Source organism: Oncorhynchus nerka, linkage group LG13 (assembly GCF_034236695.1).
Source record: "Oncorhynchus nerka isolate Pitt River linkage group LG13, Oner_Uvic_2.0, whole genome shotgun sequence".
NCBI classification, from domain to species: domain Eukaryota; kingdom Metazoa; phylum Chordata; class Actinopteri; order Salmoniformes; family Salmonidae; genus Oncorhynchus; species Oncorhynchus nerka.
In genome coordinates this window covers 39,365,592-39,383,976 of record NC_088408.1, presented here as the reverse complement: position 1 = coordinate 39,383,976, position 18,385 = coordinate 39,365,592, and the positions used below count along the sequence as shown (strand labels likewise).

General features: G+C 41.9%; 1 protein-coding gene across 2 annotated transcripts in view; it reads right to left on the bottom strand.

The window, feature by feature from the left end:
- Positions 1-18,385, bottom strand: part of bach2b (BTB and CNC homology 1, basic leucine zipper transcription factor 2b) — a 94,855-nt gene that overhangs the window by 63,389 nt on the left and 13,081 nt on the right. Inside the window, exon 1 of one of the 2 annotated variants that reach the window (XM_029677016.2) lies at positions 17,633-17,741. The exons of the other annotated variant lie outside the window; for it this stretch is intronic. Within the exon in view, the coding sequence (XP_029532876.1) occupies positions 17,633-17,737 (105 nt within the window). The 5' untranslated portion in view covers positions 17,738-17,741. Of the gene's footprint in view, positions 1-17,632; positions 17,742-18,385 lie in introns of those variants that run through there. 2 annotated transcript variants of the gene reach the window in all.

The window sequence follows — 18,385 nt, the reverse complement described above, 5'->3', positions numbered from 1 at the left end:
AAGTAGTTTCAAGAATTGCACTTTTGATCTAAGAAATGCACCAAAGCGACTGAGAAAAACTGTAAGCGTGGTGACTTAAATGTCACTCATTAATTGTAGTGTACAGTTAATGGAAGTGTATCTGATTGAAACTTAAACTACCTGTTAAAGACAGGCAATGGCCTTGACTTTCAATAAAGCTTATGTTATATTACCTGAACTGTCAGTTGATTATCCTTGAAGCTAAGTTGTCAACTCTCTATGTGATGTAGTTAGGCATGCAGTAGAGCAACTATTTAAGATGGTGTCACACCATTTAGCAAACAAATTACTCACAGACAAAGAAATCACTGTCTGCCAAGTGGCTCATACAGTATGTGGAAAGTATGAATCACTAAACAGTCACTTTTAATGAAGACAAAAATCTGTGGAAATGTGGGTTGTGCCTATACCCCTCAGAGTTTCCATACAGGGAAAAATGTGCAGGGTTTATATGACCATAAAATGTAAAACATTATTTGAGTGTAGGGGTACTTATCTCCTCTAAGAATGGTGGAAGTAACGATGGCATCAATTGAATCTATCGATGAGCAATCAGGCAACTTTTTGAGACGTTTCAGTCTTTCAATGCACTTTTGAAAAACAGGAGATTTTAGATTGGTAAATTAGTCTAAACTTGCAGTAATCATGGCCAAATACCGACCGTGAGGGGGGAGCAACCAAATTTCGCCTTAGGGCCCCCAAAAGGCTAGAGCCGGTCCTGAATGAAAGGTTTCTCCCTGCCCCTTCCCTGCATGGCTGGCCTTTTGCCCAGGCTCAGTCACCCACTCTGGCTCAGTGTCCTCTTTCAGCCTCTACCACTGACATCATTAGTGCCTGAAAGGCCTGGCCGGCTCCGCTCTACAATCCAGGGTTTCATGTAAAGTAAAGTGTAGTAGGTGTATAATTGGTCCTCCGATGTCTGGCAGGTCACCCTATGGCTAGATGCAAAAAATACACAGCGACGCTGTGTGTCCTCGCTCACATGTGGTGTGGGGAAGTCCGGGCAGAAGGTAGCCGGGCAGGAAAAACAAATACGAGATTATTCAAAGGGACCAGAATGGAAACAATGTAGCAGAATTGTTCCAATACACTGTTCTTCCTTTAAAAATAAACCTACATGTTTATGTTTTGTAATGTAGCTACTTGTGGGCCTTCAAGTGGTGTTACTTAACACGCACTTTAAGGTTGTGGTTTTTTGGTCAGAGATCTTGTGAAAGAACTGTAAATTGGTAGCCTGCAAAGGAATCAATCACCTTTACTGGAGTGTTCGCCACATATTTTCAGACCTGTTCCTCTCTCGCTCTCTCTCTCTTTCTCTCTCTCTCTCTTTCTCTCTCTCTCTCTCTCTATACAGCTGGTTTATTATTCACAATCCTACGGGTCAGCAGTCTAGCTAGCAGCATGTGTAAGAACCTGTCTTACTTGATTTTTTTATCTCTTGGCATTTAATTATTCTGGGCACCAGGTCAAGCGATAGGGGCATCATCTGAATTTCTTTGGATGGGGAGGAAGGGGTCACAGAGCAGTTAAACTGAAAAGACAGCTTCTTTCCCCTGGCAGAGTGAGAGAGAGAGAGAGAGAGAGAGAGAGAGAGAGAGAGAGAGAGAGAGAGCCTGCCAGTGAAAAGCCTGGTCTACTTGGCTCGGTGGAAACAGGTGTCAAACAGGAACTCTGTGTTTAACGTCTCCTACTGCAACACGCTTCCTGGAGACAGATGCGGCCTCTCTCTCTCATGGGCCAACCGCCCTGCAAACTGCTGCCTCATCCTTTACCTCTGTCAGATTGTGACCCAGTTTCGGCTGTGTTGGGAAGAGTCAAAACAAAATAAAAACATAACACACACGTTCCACATTCACCCCTCTGCGCTTGCTTTGGAAATAGAGTTGGATCACAATAGTCACATATTGTGTGTTTAGCCCTTGACTAAACTTCTCTGAATCTCCACAAGCAGACAGTACATGTAGTGCCACACTGAATTCCATTTCATGTTAGTAAAACTGATGTACTTCTTCATGTACATGGTTGAATTGAGCACAACATATCAATCCCATCACATCCATCTACAAAATCCAGAAAAATGAGCTAAACATAAGCATCACCCCGCAACGTTAGAAGTGAAGGGGATCCTTGCTTTGCTATTTTTTTTCAAATGGACCCATTTCCACGATGTCAATGAACACAGCGATCATCATGCTGAGATTTAAGGCTCTATTGTGCACAGAGCAATACAAGTCTTTCTGTCTGAGTTAATGGTTCAACGGTGATAATTGAACAACAACTTAGCACCAGCTTCAAAGGCCAACTCCTCCCCATCATCTGCTTTTCTATAGATAGAACACCTCACCCACCATAATTATCACAATGCCAAGCTCGCTCCCTCCATGCAATTACAACTAATGCATTCTGCAGAGGCGCACTAAGGGCCTGCTATGGCCTTGAGTAGTACTAAAGAGACACTTTCAAAGCATCAGACCAGCGTCGGCTTTCACACACAATAGGACACAACGAGACATCAACAGCAATTCACCATATTTGAGGTTCATGTTCATTCATCCAGCCCCCAAGCTATCATTGCTCTGTGACACAAAAAGCGGCATCGGTGTGCTTTAGGACCATGCGGATGCTTTAGAGCGGTCGGGTAGGCTGTTTGGCGGTAGAAACCAGCTGTATTTAGGACCCTGCAGGCAGCACAGAGCGTGCAAACAGAGGGAGCTGTTGTCTCTTTAAGGAATACCTAGGATAGGATAAAGTAATCCTTCTCCCCCCCCCCCCCCTTAAAAGACCTAGATGCACTATTGTAAAGTGGCTGTTCCACTGGATGTCATAAGGTGAAAGCACCAATTTGTAAGTCGCTCTGGATAAGAGCATCTGCTAAATGACTTAAATGTAATGTAATGTAAATGTCTCTGTGTGTTGTGCTTTTTCTCCGAGTTGTAAAAGCAAGCAGAACAGAAACTACCTACTCTTTATTTGGATTTAGCTGGCAAGGTAACTGATTTTTGACTTAACAGAAAAATGTATTTATCACCAGTGTGGAGTTAGTAGTGCAACTGGCATGTAACTTTAGCAAAAACGTGCCATACTTGAGTAAAAGTAAAGATACCTTGATAGAAAATGACTCAATTAAAAGTGAAAGTCACCCAGTAAAATACTACTTTAGTAAAAATAAAAGTACGTATAAAAAGTAAATGTAATTGCTAAAATATACTTAAGTATCAAAACTAAAAGTAAACGTATAAATAATTTCAAATTCCTTATATTAAGCAACCCAGCTGGCACAATTCTAGGGGCACACTCCAACACTAAGATATAATATACAAACCAAGCAAACAAAGCATTTGTGTTTAGTGAGTCTGCCAGATCAGAGGCAGTAGGGATGACCAGTGATGTTCTCTTGATAAGTGTGTGAATTGAACCAGTTTCCTGTCCGGCTAAGCATTCAAAGTACTTATGGGTGTCAGGGAAAATGTATGGAGTAAAAAGTAGATTATTTTCTATAGGAATGCAGTGAATTAGAAGTTAAAGTTGTCAAAAATATAAATAGTAAAGTCAAGTATTTTTACTTAAATACTTTACACCATTGCAAATGCATTACATGTTTCATCCCTCCTTGACTGAAGTTCTGTCTGAAGTGGATAAACTAGATAGTTACAGTGCCTTGCGAAAGTATTTGGCCCCCTTGAACTTTGCGACCTTTTGCCACATTTCAGGCTTCAAACATAAAGATATAAAACTGTATTTTTTTGTGAAGAATCAACGACAAGTGGGACACAATCATGAAGTGGAACGACATTTATTGGATATTTCAAACTTTTTTAACAAATCAAAAACTGAAAAATTGGGCGTGCAAAATTATTCAGCCCCCTTAAGTTAATACTTTGTAGCGCCACCTTTTGCTGCGATTACAGCTGTAAGTCGCTTGGGGTATGTCTCTATCAGTTTTGCACATCGAGAGACTGACATTTTTTCCCATTCCTCCTTGCAAAACAGCTCGAACTCAGTGAGGTTGGATGGAGAGCATTTGTGAACAGCAGTTTTCAGTTCTTTCCACAGATTCTCGATTGGATTCAGGTCTGGACTTTGACTTGGCCATTCTAACACCTGGATATGTTTATTTTTGAACCATTCCATTGTAGATTTTGCTTTATGTTTTGGATCATTGTCTTGTTGGAAGACAAATCTCCGTCCCAGTCTCAGGTCTTTTGCAGACTCCATCAGGTTTTCTTCCAGAATGGTCCTGTATTTGGCTCCATCCATCTTCCCATCAATTTTAACCATCTTCCCTGTCCCTGCTGAAGAAAAGCAGGCCCAAACCATGATGCTGCCACCACCATGTTTGACAGTGGGGATGGTGTGTTCAGGCTGTGTTGCTTTTACGCCAAACATAACGTTTTGCATTGTTGCCAAAAAGTTCAATTTTGGTTTCATCTGACCAGAGCACCTTCTTCCACATGTTTTGTGTGTCTCCCAGGTGGCTTGTGGCAAACTTTAAACGACACTTTTTATGGATATCTTTAAGAAATGGCTTTCTTCTTGCCACTCTTCCATAAAGGCCAGATTTGTACAATATACGACTGATTGTTGTCCTATGGACAGAGTCTCCCACCTCAGCTGTAGATCTCTGCAGTTCATCCAGAGTGATCATGGGCCTCTTGGCTGCATCTCTGATCAGTCTTCTCCTTGTATGAGCTGAAAGTTTAGAGGGACGGCCAGGTCTTGGTAGATTTGCAGTGGTCTGATACTCCTTCCATTTCAATATTATCGCTTGCACAGTGCTCCTTGTTCTTCATGATGCTCTCTGCGCTTTTAACGGACCTCTGAGACTATCACAGTGCAGGTGCATTTATACGGAGACTTGATTACACACAGGTGGATTGTATTTATCATCATTAGTCATTTAGGTCAACATTGGATCATTCAGAGATCCTTACTGAACTTCTGGAGAGAGTTTGCTGCACTGAAAGTAAAGGGGCTGAATAATTTTGCACGCCCAATTTTTCAGTTTTTGATTTGTTAAAAAAAGTTTGAAATATCCAATAAATGTCGTTCCACTTCATGATTGTGTCCCACTTGTTGTTGATTCTTCACAAAAAAATACGGTTTTATATCTTCGTCGCAAAGTTCAAGGGGGCCGAATACTTTCGCAAGGCACTGTACCTATTTAGGCAATCCCTAGCTGCTGGGCTGCTCAGTCCTCGCCCTGGGGGTCTGCCGTACTGCTGGTTTTCCCGCTGGCCTTGGCTTAACACACCTGAAACCAATAATGAATGTTTCACTAAGATCCTAATGATGAGTGGGGTGTGTTGTATTGAGGTGCTGCAGGGCAGTGGACCCTTAGGAGCAGGATGAGTCGATCCAGCTATATTGTGTGCAATTAAAAAGAGCTCTACAGTAGTATTAGGCCTATGATATGAATCACGGTGCCCTCCATAATTACTGGGACGGTGAAGCATTTTTTCTTCCATACTACAAAAGTTTGATTTGAAATCAAACAATGACTATGAAGTTAAAGTGCAAATTGTAATTTGAGGGTAGAAATTAGAGCACTTTTTGTACATAGTCCCCCCATTATAGGGGGACCAAAAGTATTGGGACAAATTCACTTGTATGTGTATCAATGTGGTAAAAAGTATTTGGTCCCACATTCATAGCACATAATGATTACATCAAGCTTATGACTCTACAAATTTGTTGGATGCATTTGCTGTTTGCTTTGGTCACTTTTATTGTAAATAAGAATATAATATGTTTCTAAACACTTCTACATTAATGTGGATGCTACCATGATTAGGAATAATCCTGAATGAACCGTGAATAATAATGAGTGAGAAAGTTACAGACACACAATATAATAACCCTAAGACATGCTAACCTTTCACCATTACAATAACAGGGAAGGTTAGCATTTTTGGGGGGGGTATGATTTTTGTGCGTCTATAACATTCTCACTCATCATTATTCACGATTCATTTAGGATTGATTATCCATAATCATGGTAGGATCTTAATGTAGAAGTGTTTAGAAACTTATTCTATTCTATTTAATAATACAAGTGATCCCAAAAAGACCCCAAAAGAGTCATATTAGATTGTGAAGAAATGCAGGAAATTAGCTTTAGATGCCCCAAAAAATGTGCTGTATCAGAATCCTTCATCAGGCTATTCAAGCAATGATCTGGTGAGCCAGCCAACGAACACACATCTGCCTGTGTTTTCGTTCGTCACTGGCGTGCACAAACCGTCTCCAGTCTCCTTCAGCCTCTGGCACTGGCACTGGCACTGGGCACCACTCTGCTCTGAGTGGATTTTTTGGGATGATAATGTGTGCATTACACAAGCTGGAAATCACAGTGTGTAAATCCACCGAGAGAGGTCTTAACAGGGAACCAAGGAAAGCCCAGCCACAAGCAAGAGAAAACCAACTGCAAACCCGTAGAGAAAAGTCTAGATCATAGATCAGTGCAGTCATAAGAGGGTGGGTGACACATGCACATAGGACTGACACATACAGCATATGGTTGGCTGCGACATGGAACTATAATTCCACGTGAGAACATCCACAAGAGGCTTCTGACAGTCTATTCAGTATCCACTGCGTGCCACGCCACGCATTTAAAAGGCACACAATGCGGACAGACGTTCAAGTGCACAAACACATACTGTCTTCAAAGACAAATCTGATCTGAATTACACTACTCTACCCCCTCTTCTCCCTCCCTCTCTCTATCTCACTCTCTCTCTCCATGTTTAATCTGGACTTGATTGTGAAAAGACTGCCAATCCAATATTCACAAAGGGTTTAGGTTACATCCAGGGTGACATGAATATATTGCAGTGTGAAAATATTTGTTCATTCATTATGCACACTGTACCATTCCCACTGGGCACAGACGTCAATTCAGCGTCTATTCCTTGCAGGTGCCAAGTGAGGATCCACACAGTACTTAACAAAGATATTCAGTAAAATGTGTAGCTGAGAAGGTCAAGCAGGAGATGATCCTGTTTAGAAACAGGGGTGGGAGATGGTGGGGATACGGTAATTTCACTTCTACAAACTAAAGACCATTTATCAGACTGTGATAAATAGCGTGTGTTCCAAATGTCCGTGCGTGGCTGATCGTTTGCACTGTTCTTTCCACTGCCAGGCTGGAACACATTGACATTGATATTTCATCACCCATCCCTCAACAAATTTTCATCTTGACCTCAACACTGGGACTGGAGGGCGAGTTACAGGGGGTCAGGTGGGGTGTGGTGGAAGAGGGAGGGGGGTGGACAGGGTTGCTTTTGAGAGCAGGGCAAACAGCCCAGCCAATAGGCTCGCAGCAGCCTCGAGTCTCGATCAATGAGGGGGGTGGGGAACGGAGACCGATAGAGAAAGAGAGGGGGTGGAGGGAGGGGCGGACTCTTCACCAACTGTGACAGGAGAGACTGGTTGGGAAGACGCCAACTCAGGCAGGGGTCACTGGGTTCAGCTAGTAAATAAGTCATTTGCTCCGAATGCATTCCAAGGCTCCACCTCACCCTCCCGCCCTCTGGTCCAAAGTCTCTTTTCGGTTATTCCTGGGGTTTCTGAGGCTGCTCTCTCTCTCTCTGCTCTCCAATGGTGTGTCAACATTTCCTGACGGACTGCCAGTGTAGGCTGTGGTCTTATTCAATGTAGGGTGTTCACTGCACATAGAAGAGGACTGGAGGAAGGCCAAATTAGCGGCTGCCTTGTCCCTAACAAAAACATAATTCCACTCACCACAGTAAATGAGCCCTGTGCTGGTGGACAATTCCTTCAGGAACCCAACACTGGAAAATAGTTTTTTTTTTTTCTTCAATCTTTGAAAAATGTTCCCATTCAGTCATGGCTAGAAATGTACTACTACACCAAAATAATCCTTGCATCCAAACAAGCCAGTCAGTAGTATATGCAGATGAATACACCCTGCCTTAAGCAATGCAGAATCTGGCCGTGGCGCCATCTGCCTCTGCTTTTGCTAATCACCTCAACCAGATGGGTTAGTAGCAGATCTTTGAGGAAGGTTGTTTTCCTGCATAATAAATGTGAGCATTGCCGGCCCACTAACTGGAGTAGCTGCAGAAATGAATATTGCTTTTTTTTCTCCTCTCTGGGTTTTAAAATGGAAAGGATTTCAAGAAGAGCGTTTGATTAAATTGCCGATAGAGCCATTTGAAGATTGATGACTGCTCAGACTATTACACACAGTGCTACTGAACACTTCTCTAATAGGACCAAGTAGTGCCTCTGAAGGGCAAAGAGTCATTGATTTAAAACGTTGATATTGAGATCAGTCCAGAGTCCATTTGGCAGCCAGAAGGGTCTGCAGATCTAGGTTAATAACCAAGCAGGCCTGTCCTCGAAAACACTCATCAAGCAGCTTTGACAATTCATCGACAACAGGTGGGCACACTGAATGATCGGCACTTTAAAGGCCGAATGTGAATATCAGCACATCTGTTCTGAATGAAGTCTTCGTAATTTAATTTGGGCTTTTGCCATGTTAGGGAAAATATGAGTAGTTATTCAAGGCTGCTGCACAACCCACTTTACTTGCCTGATGAATCTCCAAATTGAAGTCACTCCCAGTACCAGGTGAAAGCAACAGCCAAAATCGGTCTCACAGCCAGACTGCTGCTCTAAGCGCTCTAGGCAGAGGATGAGGACATGTTCATTTCTCGTCTTTGAGCATAAATGTGATATACTGTAAACGTAGGTCTAAATGTGATGAAGATTATAATAATGAGATACTGGAAATATGGATGAGAGATGTTTGGTATTCTTAAACGCCTCACTACAGATATCAAATCTGTACATTACGCAAACAGACAGGGTATGAATGGTTCATTCCTGAGCTTCGTGGCCCACTGCAATTCTGAGAAAGGAGGCTGAAGTAAACTATGTCTGAGCCAATGGCGAGAGGTTGAAGATCAGGAGAGTAGGATAGTAATATATAAGTAATAGTAATATATAATATATAGAGGCTTTCCCAAGGAGGTTTCTAAAGTGGTCTACCCTGACAATTGTCCCACATAATGGTTTCCATGGCAACCAGAATTTAAGATCTCGTCTGCAAACCTCTAGTCCAGAAATGAACTAGATGAACAATGGCCAACAACTTCCCACCTCCAGATTCTAGGACATTTTTTACACAAGTATTTTTTTTCATTTCAGTATCCTGAAGTAAACAAACTTCCATTTGCTGGGAAAAAGGACTCTTCTCCTCTCGCAGCACTCCTGTTCCTATGAGCCGTGGCCGTATCCCAAGAGTTCCAAGAGCATTTATCCCAAGAGTATCCTTTCAGTCCTCGGGTCTCCAAAAGCTCAGCAGGAATTTCGATGCATCAATAGAGGTCTTCGGCTTACGAGAACGCTTCCTTAAGATAACACAAGAGCTAAAAACATGAAACCCCAAAGGGAGGGAGACTTTTATTTTTATTCATCTAACCATGTATTAGTTATTTTGATAAGACTTTTTGGCCAAGTAAAGAGTTCTACTGATGTGGATTTAGAAGAAAGTCGTTTTAATAAAAACAAGCAGCAAAAACAGCTCTAACTGTAACCAGCTCTTAAAGCTTGAGTACATACGACTGAGGTTCCATTCTCTCTAACTGTAACCAGCTCTTAAAGCTTGAGTACATACGACTGAGGTTCCATTCTCTCTAACTGTAACCAGCTCTTAAAGCTTGAGTACGTACGACTGAGGTTCCATTCTCTCTAACTGTAACCAGCTCTTAAAGCTTGAGTACGTACGACTGAGGTTCCATTCTCTCCAACTGTTCCAGCTCTTCTTAGAACCCGTCTGGTAGTCAATAATCCATTAACCTGCTACACATACTTCAATTATTTACAGTATAGAGTTCAGAGTGAACAAGGGCACTCCATACTTCAGTCTGTCTGAGCAGGGCCACAGGGTCCACAGGGGTCAGTGGGAAAGCTAAGTCCAGACCAACCACTGCCTGCCCTGCCCTGCCCAGAGGCTGCACTGTCAGTTAAGGAGCCAGCTCACAAACAAACACGCTGCCACTGCTGGCAAAGTGGTTTAGGCCTTGTGACCATTCTCATATTACTAACCAGCTAATGCTACAAAGTACATTCTGGGGGGAACATTTGGGCAGTATGCACATTCTCTTGTAGACATTTGCTCAATTTCACTCTATTCTGTAATCCATTAGATAGACATTGATATCATGTGCCTTCTCATGCTGAAGCCACTAGCCTCTTTTTCTACATACCTATGTAATGTAAAATCAACAGCATCTAGAGGCAGTTTATTAAGAAAAAATGCTTTTTAGTTGCTTGTTTTCCCCCCAAACAAACACCCATTTAAAGCGCATAATTACTGCCTCTATTTGCATAAACCATTCATAAGGAGATGTAAATCAAGGGATTTAAAGGGTTTAAAGATATGTACATGTATTTTTGTGAAAAAAAAGCTATGATTACAGTCTATTGGTATACTACTTCCTTGTTTTGGATAACATTGGATTCAACAAACGTTTTCGCTTTCTATACATTTACAGTGCCTTCAGACACTATTGACTTTTTTCCACATTTTGTTGTGCTACAGCCTGAATTTAAAAATGGATAACATTTAGATTTTTTGTCAATGGCCTACACACAACACCCCATAATGTAAAAGTGTAATTATGTTTTTCGAAATGTTTGCAAATTAATAAAAAATGAAAAGCTGAAATGTCTTGGGTCAATAAGTATTCAAACCCTTTGTTATGGCAAAGTTCAGGCATACAGATTTGCTTAACAAGTCACATAAAACCTTGCATGGATTCACTCTGTGTGCAATAATAGTGTTTAACATGATTTTTTAATGACTACCTCATCTCTGTACCCCACACAATTATCTGTAAGGTTCCTCAGTCGAGCAGTGAATTCAACCACAAAGACCAGGGAGGCTTTCCAATGATTAGCAAAGGTAGATGGGTAAAACATCTACAATAGCAGACATTGAATATCCCTTTGAGCATGGTGAAGTTATTATTACACTTTGGATCAATACACCCAATCACTACAAAAATACAGGCGTCCTTCCTAACTCAGTTGCCAGAGAGGAAAGAAACTGCTCAGGGATTACACCATGAGGCCAATGGTGACTTTAAAACAGTTACAGAGTTTAATGGCTGGGATAGGAGAAAACTGAGAATGGATTAACAACATTGCAGTTACTCCACAATACTAACCTAATTGACAGAGGGAAAAGAAGGAAGCCTGTGCAGAATACAAATGTTCCAAAACATGCATCCTGTTTGCAACAAGGCATTAAAGTAATACTGGCAAAAAATGTGGCAAAGCAAATAACTTTTTATCCTGAATACAAAGTGTTAAGTTTGGGGAAAATACAATACAATACCACTCTCCATATCTTTAAGCATAGCGGTGGCTGCATCATGTAATGGGTATGCTTGTAATCGTTAAGGACTGGCAAATTTTTCAGGATAAAAAATACATGTAATGGAGCAAGGACACAATCCTGGTTCAGTCTACACACCACCACACACTGGGAGATGAATTTACCTTTCAGCAAGACAATAACCTACAACACAATGCCAAATCTACACTGGAGTTGCTTACCAAGAAGATAGTGAATGTACATGTAAGACCTGAAAATGGTTGTCCAGCAATGATCAACAACAAATTTGATAGAGGTTGAAGAATCCAGGTGTGGAAAGCTCTTACGAGATTTACCCAGAAAAACCCACAGCTGTAATCGCTGCCAAAGGTGATTCTAACACGTATTGATTCTAACATGTGGTTGAATACTTATCTAATCAGCATAAAGTGCCTTGCGAAAGTATTCGGCCCCCTTGAAATTTGCGACCTTTTGCCACATTTCAGGCTTCAAACATAAAGATATAAAAGTGTATTTTTTTGTGAAGAATTAACAACAAGTGGGACACAATCATGAAGTGGAACGACATTTATTGGATATTTCAAACTTTTTTAACAAATCAAAAACTGAAAAATTGGGCGTGCAAAATTATTCAGCCCCTTTACTTTCAGTGCAGCAAACTCTCTCCAGAAGTTCAGTGAGGATCTCTGAATGATCCAATGTTGACCTAAATGACTAATGATGATAAATACAATCCACCTGTGTGTAATCAAGTCTCAGTATAAATGCACCTGCACTGTGATAGTCTCAGAGGTCCGTTAAAAGCGCAGAGAGCATCATGAAGAACAAGGAACACACCAGGCAGGTCCGAGATACTGTTGTGAAGAAGTTTAAAGCCGGATTTGGATACAAAAAGATTTCCCAAGCTTTAAACATCCCAAGGAGCACTGTGCAAGCGATAATATTGAAATGGAAGGAGTATCAGACCACTGCAAATCTACCAAGACCTGGCCGTCCCTCTAAACTTTCAGCTCATACAAGGAGAAGACTGATCAGAGATGCAGCCAAGAGGCCCATGATCACTCTGGATGAACTGCAGAGATCTACAGCTGAGGTGGGAGACTCTGTCCATAGGACAACAATCAGTCGTATATTGTACAAATCTGGCCTTTATGGAAGAGTGGCAAGAAGAAAGCCATTTCTTAAAGATATCCATAAAAAGTGTCGTTTAAAGTTTGCCACAAGCCACCTGGGAGACACACAAAACATGTGGAAGAAGGTGCTCTGGTCAGATGAAACCAAAATTGAACTTTTTGGCAACAATGCAAAACGTTATGTTTGGCGTAAAAGCAACACAGCCTGAACACACCATCCCCACTGTCAAACATGGTGGTGGCAGCATCATGGTTTGGGCCTGCTTTTCTTCAGCAGGGACAGGGAAGATGGTTAAAATTGATGGGAAGATGGATGGAGCCAAATACAGGACCATTCTGGAAGAAAACCTGATGAGGTCTGCAAAAGACCTGAGACTGGGACGGAGATTTGTCTTCCAACAACACAATGAAAAATCTACAATGGAATGGTTCAAAAATAAACATATCCAGGTGTTAGAATGGCCAAGTCAAAGTCCAGACCTGAATCCAATCGAGAATCTGTGGAAAGAACTGAAAACTGCTGTTCACAAATGCTCTCCATCCAACCTCACTGAGCTCGAGCTGTTTTGCAAGGAGGAATGGGAAAAAATGTCAGTCTCTCGATGTGCAAAACTGATAGAGACATACCCCAAGCGACTTACAGCTGTAATCGCAGCAAAAGGTGGCGCTACAAAGTATTAACTTAAGGGGCCTGAATAATTTTGCACGCCCAATTTTTCAGTTTTTGATTTGTTAAAAAAGTTTGAAATATCCAATAAATGTCGTTCCACTTCATGATTGTGTCCCACTTGTTGTTGATTCTTCACAAAAAAAATACACTTTTATATCTTTATGTTTGAAGCCTGAAATGTGGCAAAAGGTCGCAAAGTTCAAGGGGGCCGAATACTTTCGCAAGGCACTGTACATTAATGTTTTATTTTTCAGATTTGTTTTTACGAATTCAAAAAATGACAATGCAATCCATTTGAATCCCACTTTGTAGCACAATTTTTTGTTTTTGACAAAGTCAAGGTGTATGAATACTTTCTGAAGGCACTGTAGGCTACTACGTCACATCCTCTGGGATTTGATCTGTTAACCTATAATGTCCATCAGTCTATGAACAATACACTACTATGCTTTTGATTATAACCATACACAGCTTTGGGGCACCGCAACATAACCTACCACTACAGTATAACACCAAACCCCTATATAGCCTCTACATGTACGTACTCTATGCATCACTGCAATGCTAAATGCCAGACTGATGTGACAAATCCATATCTGTCGGCAGGGCAGTGAACTCAAAACATGGTGGTATCAGGGGAATCACTCCAACCACAGGGAAGCACAACAACCCCATGGAAAAGGAATACAAGCTCCTGACAGTGGAACGAAAAGCAACCCAATCTGATCATGCGGATTAATAGGTCAAACTAGCAGATTAATAGGTCAACTGAAACTTGCCTCTTTGTGTGTTTTTGTCGTCTGTGGTGGTTAACCTAATACAATGTCCTGTCTTGTCCGACGAGTGACTGTGATTCTGGGACAAGCTGGCAGGGAGCTGGACGTTCCTCCCCTCCCCTCTGGCTCTGCCAGCAGTGTATTAAAATAAATCTGTGCACAGGTCCCACCCCTGCATGTTCGCCAGACATTACCTTATACAAGGCTGGCTCCAGTGCATTCCTCTGTCTCCCCTAGCCTGTGAGCAGCTTTTAACCCCCCTGCTGCCCCTGTCCTCATCCCTCCCTTCACCCTGGTGTGGTTCTGTCTCTGTGTGTACATGATCTCACATGACTCAACAAAACTCTGGGCCTGGAGAGGGCTGTCCAGAGCCTTTCCCAGGAGGACGAAGAATGACTTTGTGGAAGGGACCCGGAGCTCTGCCGGTAATTTGGCTCAAATTAACCGCTTGTCAAGCCTGGTGAATTTGGCTAAAAATGAAAGAAAGCGGAGCCCACGACAGGCGGATGAATGAACCCAGCGGTCCCCCCTGATAACTGGCCTCCCAGTTCCCCCCGCGCCACGCAGCGTCTCCGGGAGGACCCGCTCAGCTCGGAACAAAGATGTTCTAATGCTGGGCACGGCTCAGAGTGCTGAGAGCATTCCAACAACAAACATTCCCCTTTTCTCAACAGAGGAGAGTACTGAAAGAGAAAGGGGGGGGGTAGCAGAACGAATACATGATGAGCCAAAGTGAGAGGGAATTCCTGTGCTTTCACTCACTCTCCCCATTTGCCCCTCCTGTAAACATTCCCACTCCAAATTTATAAAAGAGACATCACTCCAAAACAGTGCAGCAAATTCAGAGCCAGCCTCCAGAATCCAACCGAAACAAACATGAACACAGCAGATAGACAGGCCATACTTTCTCTGGGCTCTGAAAGAGAACTGAAGTCCCCCCATCCGGCCATCAATCGGAACAGTCTTAAGTCTTAAGTCTTAAGTGTGAGGAGTAGCGGTCCTGGCGCTGAGCAAGAGACGTAAGTGCTGCTAATGCAATGAGGAATGTCCTGACGTGGAGCTCCTTTAAATAATTTCATAGCTGTTTACCGTATATGTTCAGCTCCTATGAGGTCTGCACGGGTGTTCCAGACTGCCATCTGGTTTCTATTTGGAATTGCAGATGCAGTGACAACGCTGGTAGTGGCATAGGCTGTGAAATGAGTGCATTTTCAGCTTTGCAACAGGTCAGTCCCGGATGTCGGGTTCACCTCGCACAGCAAACACACACGCACACAGTCACAAGATGGATTGTTGTGACGAGATTCTACCTCAAGAGCAGGCTACCCAAGAGCATCCTGAAACATCATCCTCACCTAACAAAATACCTAAATGGCAAGAGGAGATAAGTGGCACAGTAGGTGTTAAAAATAGGCCTCTCTGGGACAGATACAGACAGTTTTTTTTCTGGCATTTACACTCTTGCGTGGTGACTCTTGCGCGGTGACTATGTAGCTGAGGGAGAATGTCACAGCACCGCTGATACAAATGGTGCACTCCAGACAAGATGCTGAACAACAGCCACTGAAAACATACTGTCCGTCTGTCTGAGAGGCTCGGCTTCCAATGAGAACAACAAAAACAAAAACATTCTCACAAATGCCTTTGTCTCGCTGATACAAAGTGTTCCACAATGTCTAAATGGGGCTAATGTTATCTGTGAGGCATAGACAACCCTGAAAAGACCTGGGATCCTGCCTTTTCAGATAGAGGTATTATTATTTTTTTTTTTTATGTCAGTGCTGCTATACATGACATCTTACCATGTAAAGGATCATGAAAACATTACATCACACCAGAAAAGGCCAAGTGAGAAATCAAACCTTGACAGGTGCAGTTTACTGCACATCAATCAATGCCTTCTGAAGGAAAGGGAAGACAGAGGGAGAGAGAATCCCTGAAAGCCATTTGTTTAGCAGAAGACTTCGATTCAATAGATTCAATAGACATCTGAATCACACTCCGGAGGTCGAGTTTATTCTCCAACCCGTAAACAAGGAGCACTGAGTCATGTTATAGTATGAGCCATTTCTTCTGCGTAACGATGAAATATAACAATTCTAATTTTGCTATGCTCTTGGTTTTAAAGAGGGAACTGAGTGTTTCCATTAATTTTATCTCACAATATTGTAACTTTAAATTATCCTACTTATCAGTGATATTTGCATGCCATGATATTTGGAATGAATACAACTTTATTTAAACTACTTTGCCCTTCTCAAATTGAAGCCGGTTATAAAACGCATTTGTTCTCATACAATTGATTGATTCAAAGATATTCCCAATGTATAAAATGGCATCATATCTCTCTCTCAGTGTCACACCCACATGCAACATGCCTCAGAGTGCCACAAACAATGGCCTCTTTCACTGCCTTCCCCATGCTGGATGAGAATAGGTGCGCCATGGGAGCCAGACTGCTTGCTTGTAGTGCATGTGGATAATTGTGAGACATTCAAGGAATCCAAGCATTGGTTAATGTCCCTTTAACTCACAGGCATCTGCTCTTGAACTATACGGTTCAATTAGCCCCCCCAAAAAGGTTGCTTTGCAAGATAGGCATCATGGAATAAAAAAAATGAATCAGGACATTTGGGTTGAGACAGACCTTGCCACTGATCCTAAGGCACTAGCATGTACTCTGAGCAGGTCTTAGCCATGTTACATAGCTGCCTAGATGCCATCCAGGTGATCTGAGGCTAATCGCTCTTCTGGGTTGTACTCCTACTATAACCATTAGCATTAGCTCTAAGCCTTGTATATGAGACTAACAGCAGTGAGACAGAATGTTCAGGGGCAGAACGACAGATTTGTACCTTGTCAGCTCGGGGATTTGAACTTGCAACCTTCCGGTTACTAGTCCAACACTCTAACCACTAGGCTACCCTGCCGTACACACTTACCCATTATTTTTACAACACATACATTCAATTGGATCTTATATCGGAATTGAAATATTTAAAAAGAGTGAATTGGGAAAAGTATATGAATTAATTGTTGTTTCTGTTAAATGTTTCTACATAAATTTGGCTACGGCCAAAATTCTAGCACCTGCAGAGGAAGTCACAAAAGGAAGCTTGATTTCCGTAGCAATTTTTTAAATAAATAAATTGAATCGCTTAAATATATTTAGTCTGGCTGAAAATGTGTTGCAGTGAACTCTGTCAACTAACAGTTGACAACACAGTTCAACTTGGGGTATAATTCCTAGAGACTACAATCATCCGACTCCAAGGATTTCTTAAAGAGTTTTGTGGCTCAACGTCTCTCCTCCCAGCTTTGCCGTAAACCAGGGCTCCGTGAATTAGGTTGAGATAGACCTGTCTATTTTCTTCTGTTTCTTCTGATAAGCTAAGCAACTGAGGACATCTTTCTTACTACGCAGTTCAAAAACATGGGGGGGAGGAAATTAAACCCAAAGAAACGTATTTCTAGCAAGTAACGTTGATGAATATGACTTTATAAACATAATACTAGATAAGTGGTAAATAGTCGATAGACGTTATTGTCAAAGTAGCAATAAAAAGTAGCATTTGTGACCACAAAATACTTTGCTGTATAACATGAAAACAGCTTCCTTGACAACATAAATGTTACTTTGAGAACATCGGTTACTTACAGGTTTGTCGTCCATGGTGTTAGTAATCAGTAACAAGTCATTCACCAGCAGCAGTGACTCTATAACACCAGTCGCACTGCTATGTAAAGGTGTTATGCCAGTCATTTGATTGGCAGCTCAGGGGTCTGTAGTGTGGGCTTCATGTATCACTCTCACACACAGACACACACACACACACACAACTCCTCGCAGTAGCACTTCCCATTGGCTTATGGCCCAGACCAATGGCAAAGACTCACAACCAAATATGTGTGATGTCAATCTAACTATCTTATCACAACTGAAATAAGACATTCCAAACACAAGCGCACATAAAGGTCACGAAGCACAGATGTGCCTACGTAGTTTATGTTACGCCACAATTTACCCTTCAAACAAAAACCTGATCAAATCTGCACCATCATCACATCATAACAACAAAAGATCTGCTAACAGTTATAACTTTGATGTCCACCAAACAAGCGGCAAATCAAATTGAAGAAGCTTGTAAAACACAATACTACTCTATAAATTGGACTGTGCATGATAATCAAACCACTGAACCAAGAAAGGTGCTTAAAGAGCTGCAAACGTATAGTAGTATGGCGTAGTTTCCTGGGGCTCAGTCCACTGGATTGATAGCAATCTATTGATGAATCACACTGACTTTACAATGCTTCATGGCTACTCATTACCCTGTTCAAACAGATGACACAATGTCAATTATGAATACAGTAAGAGAACGCTAAGCTAACCTAAAAGTGGATGCTAATT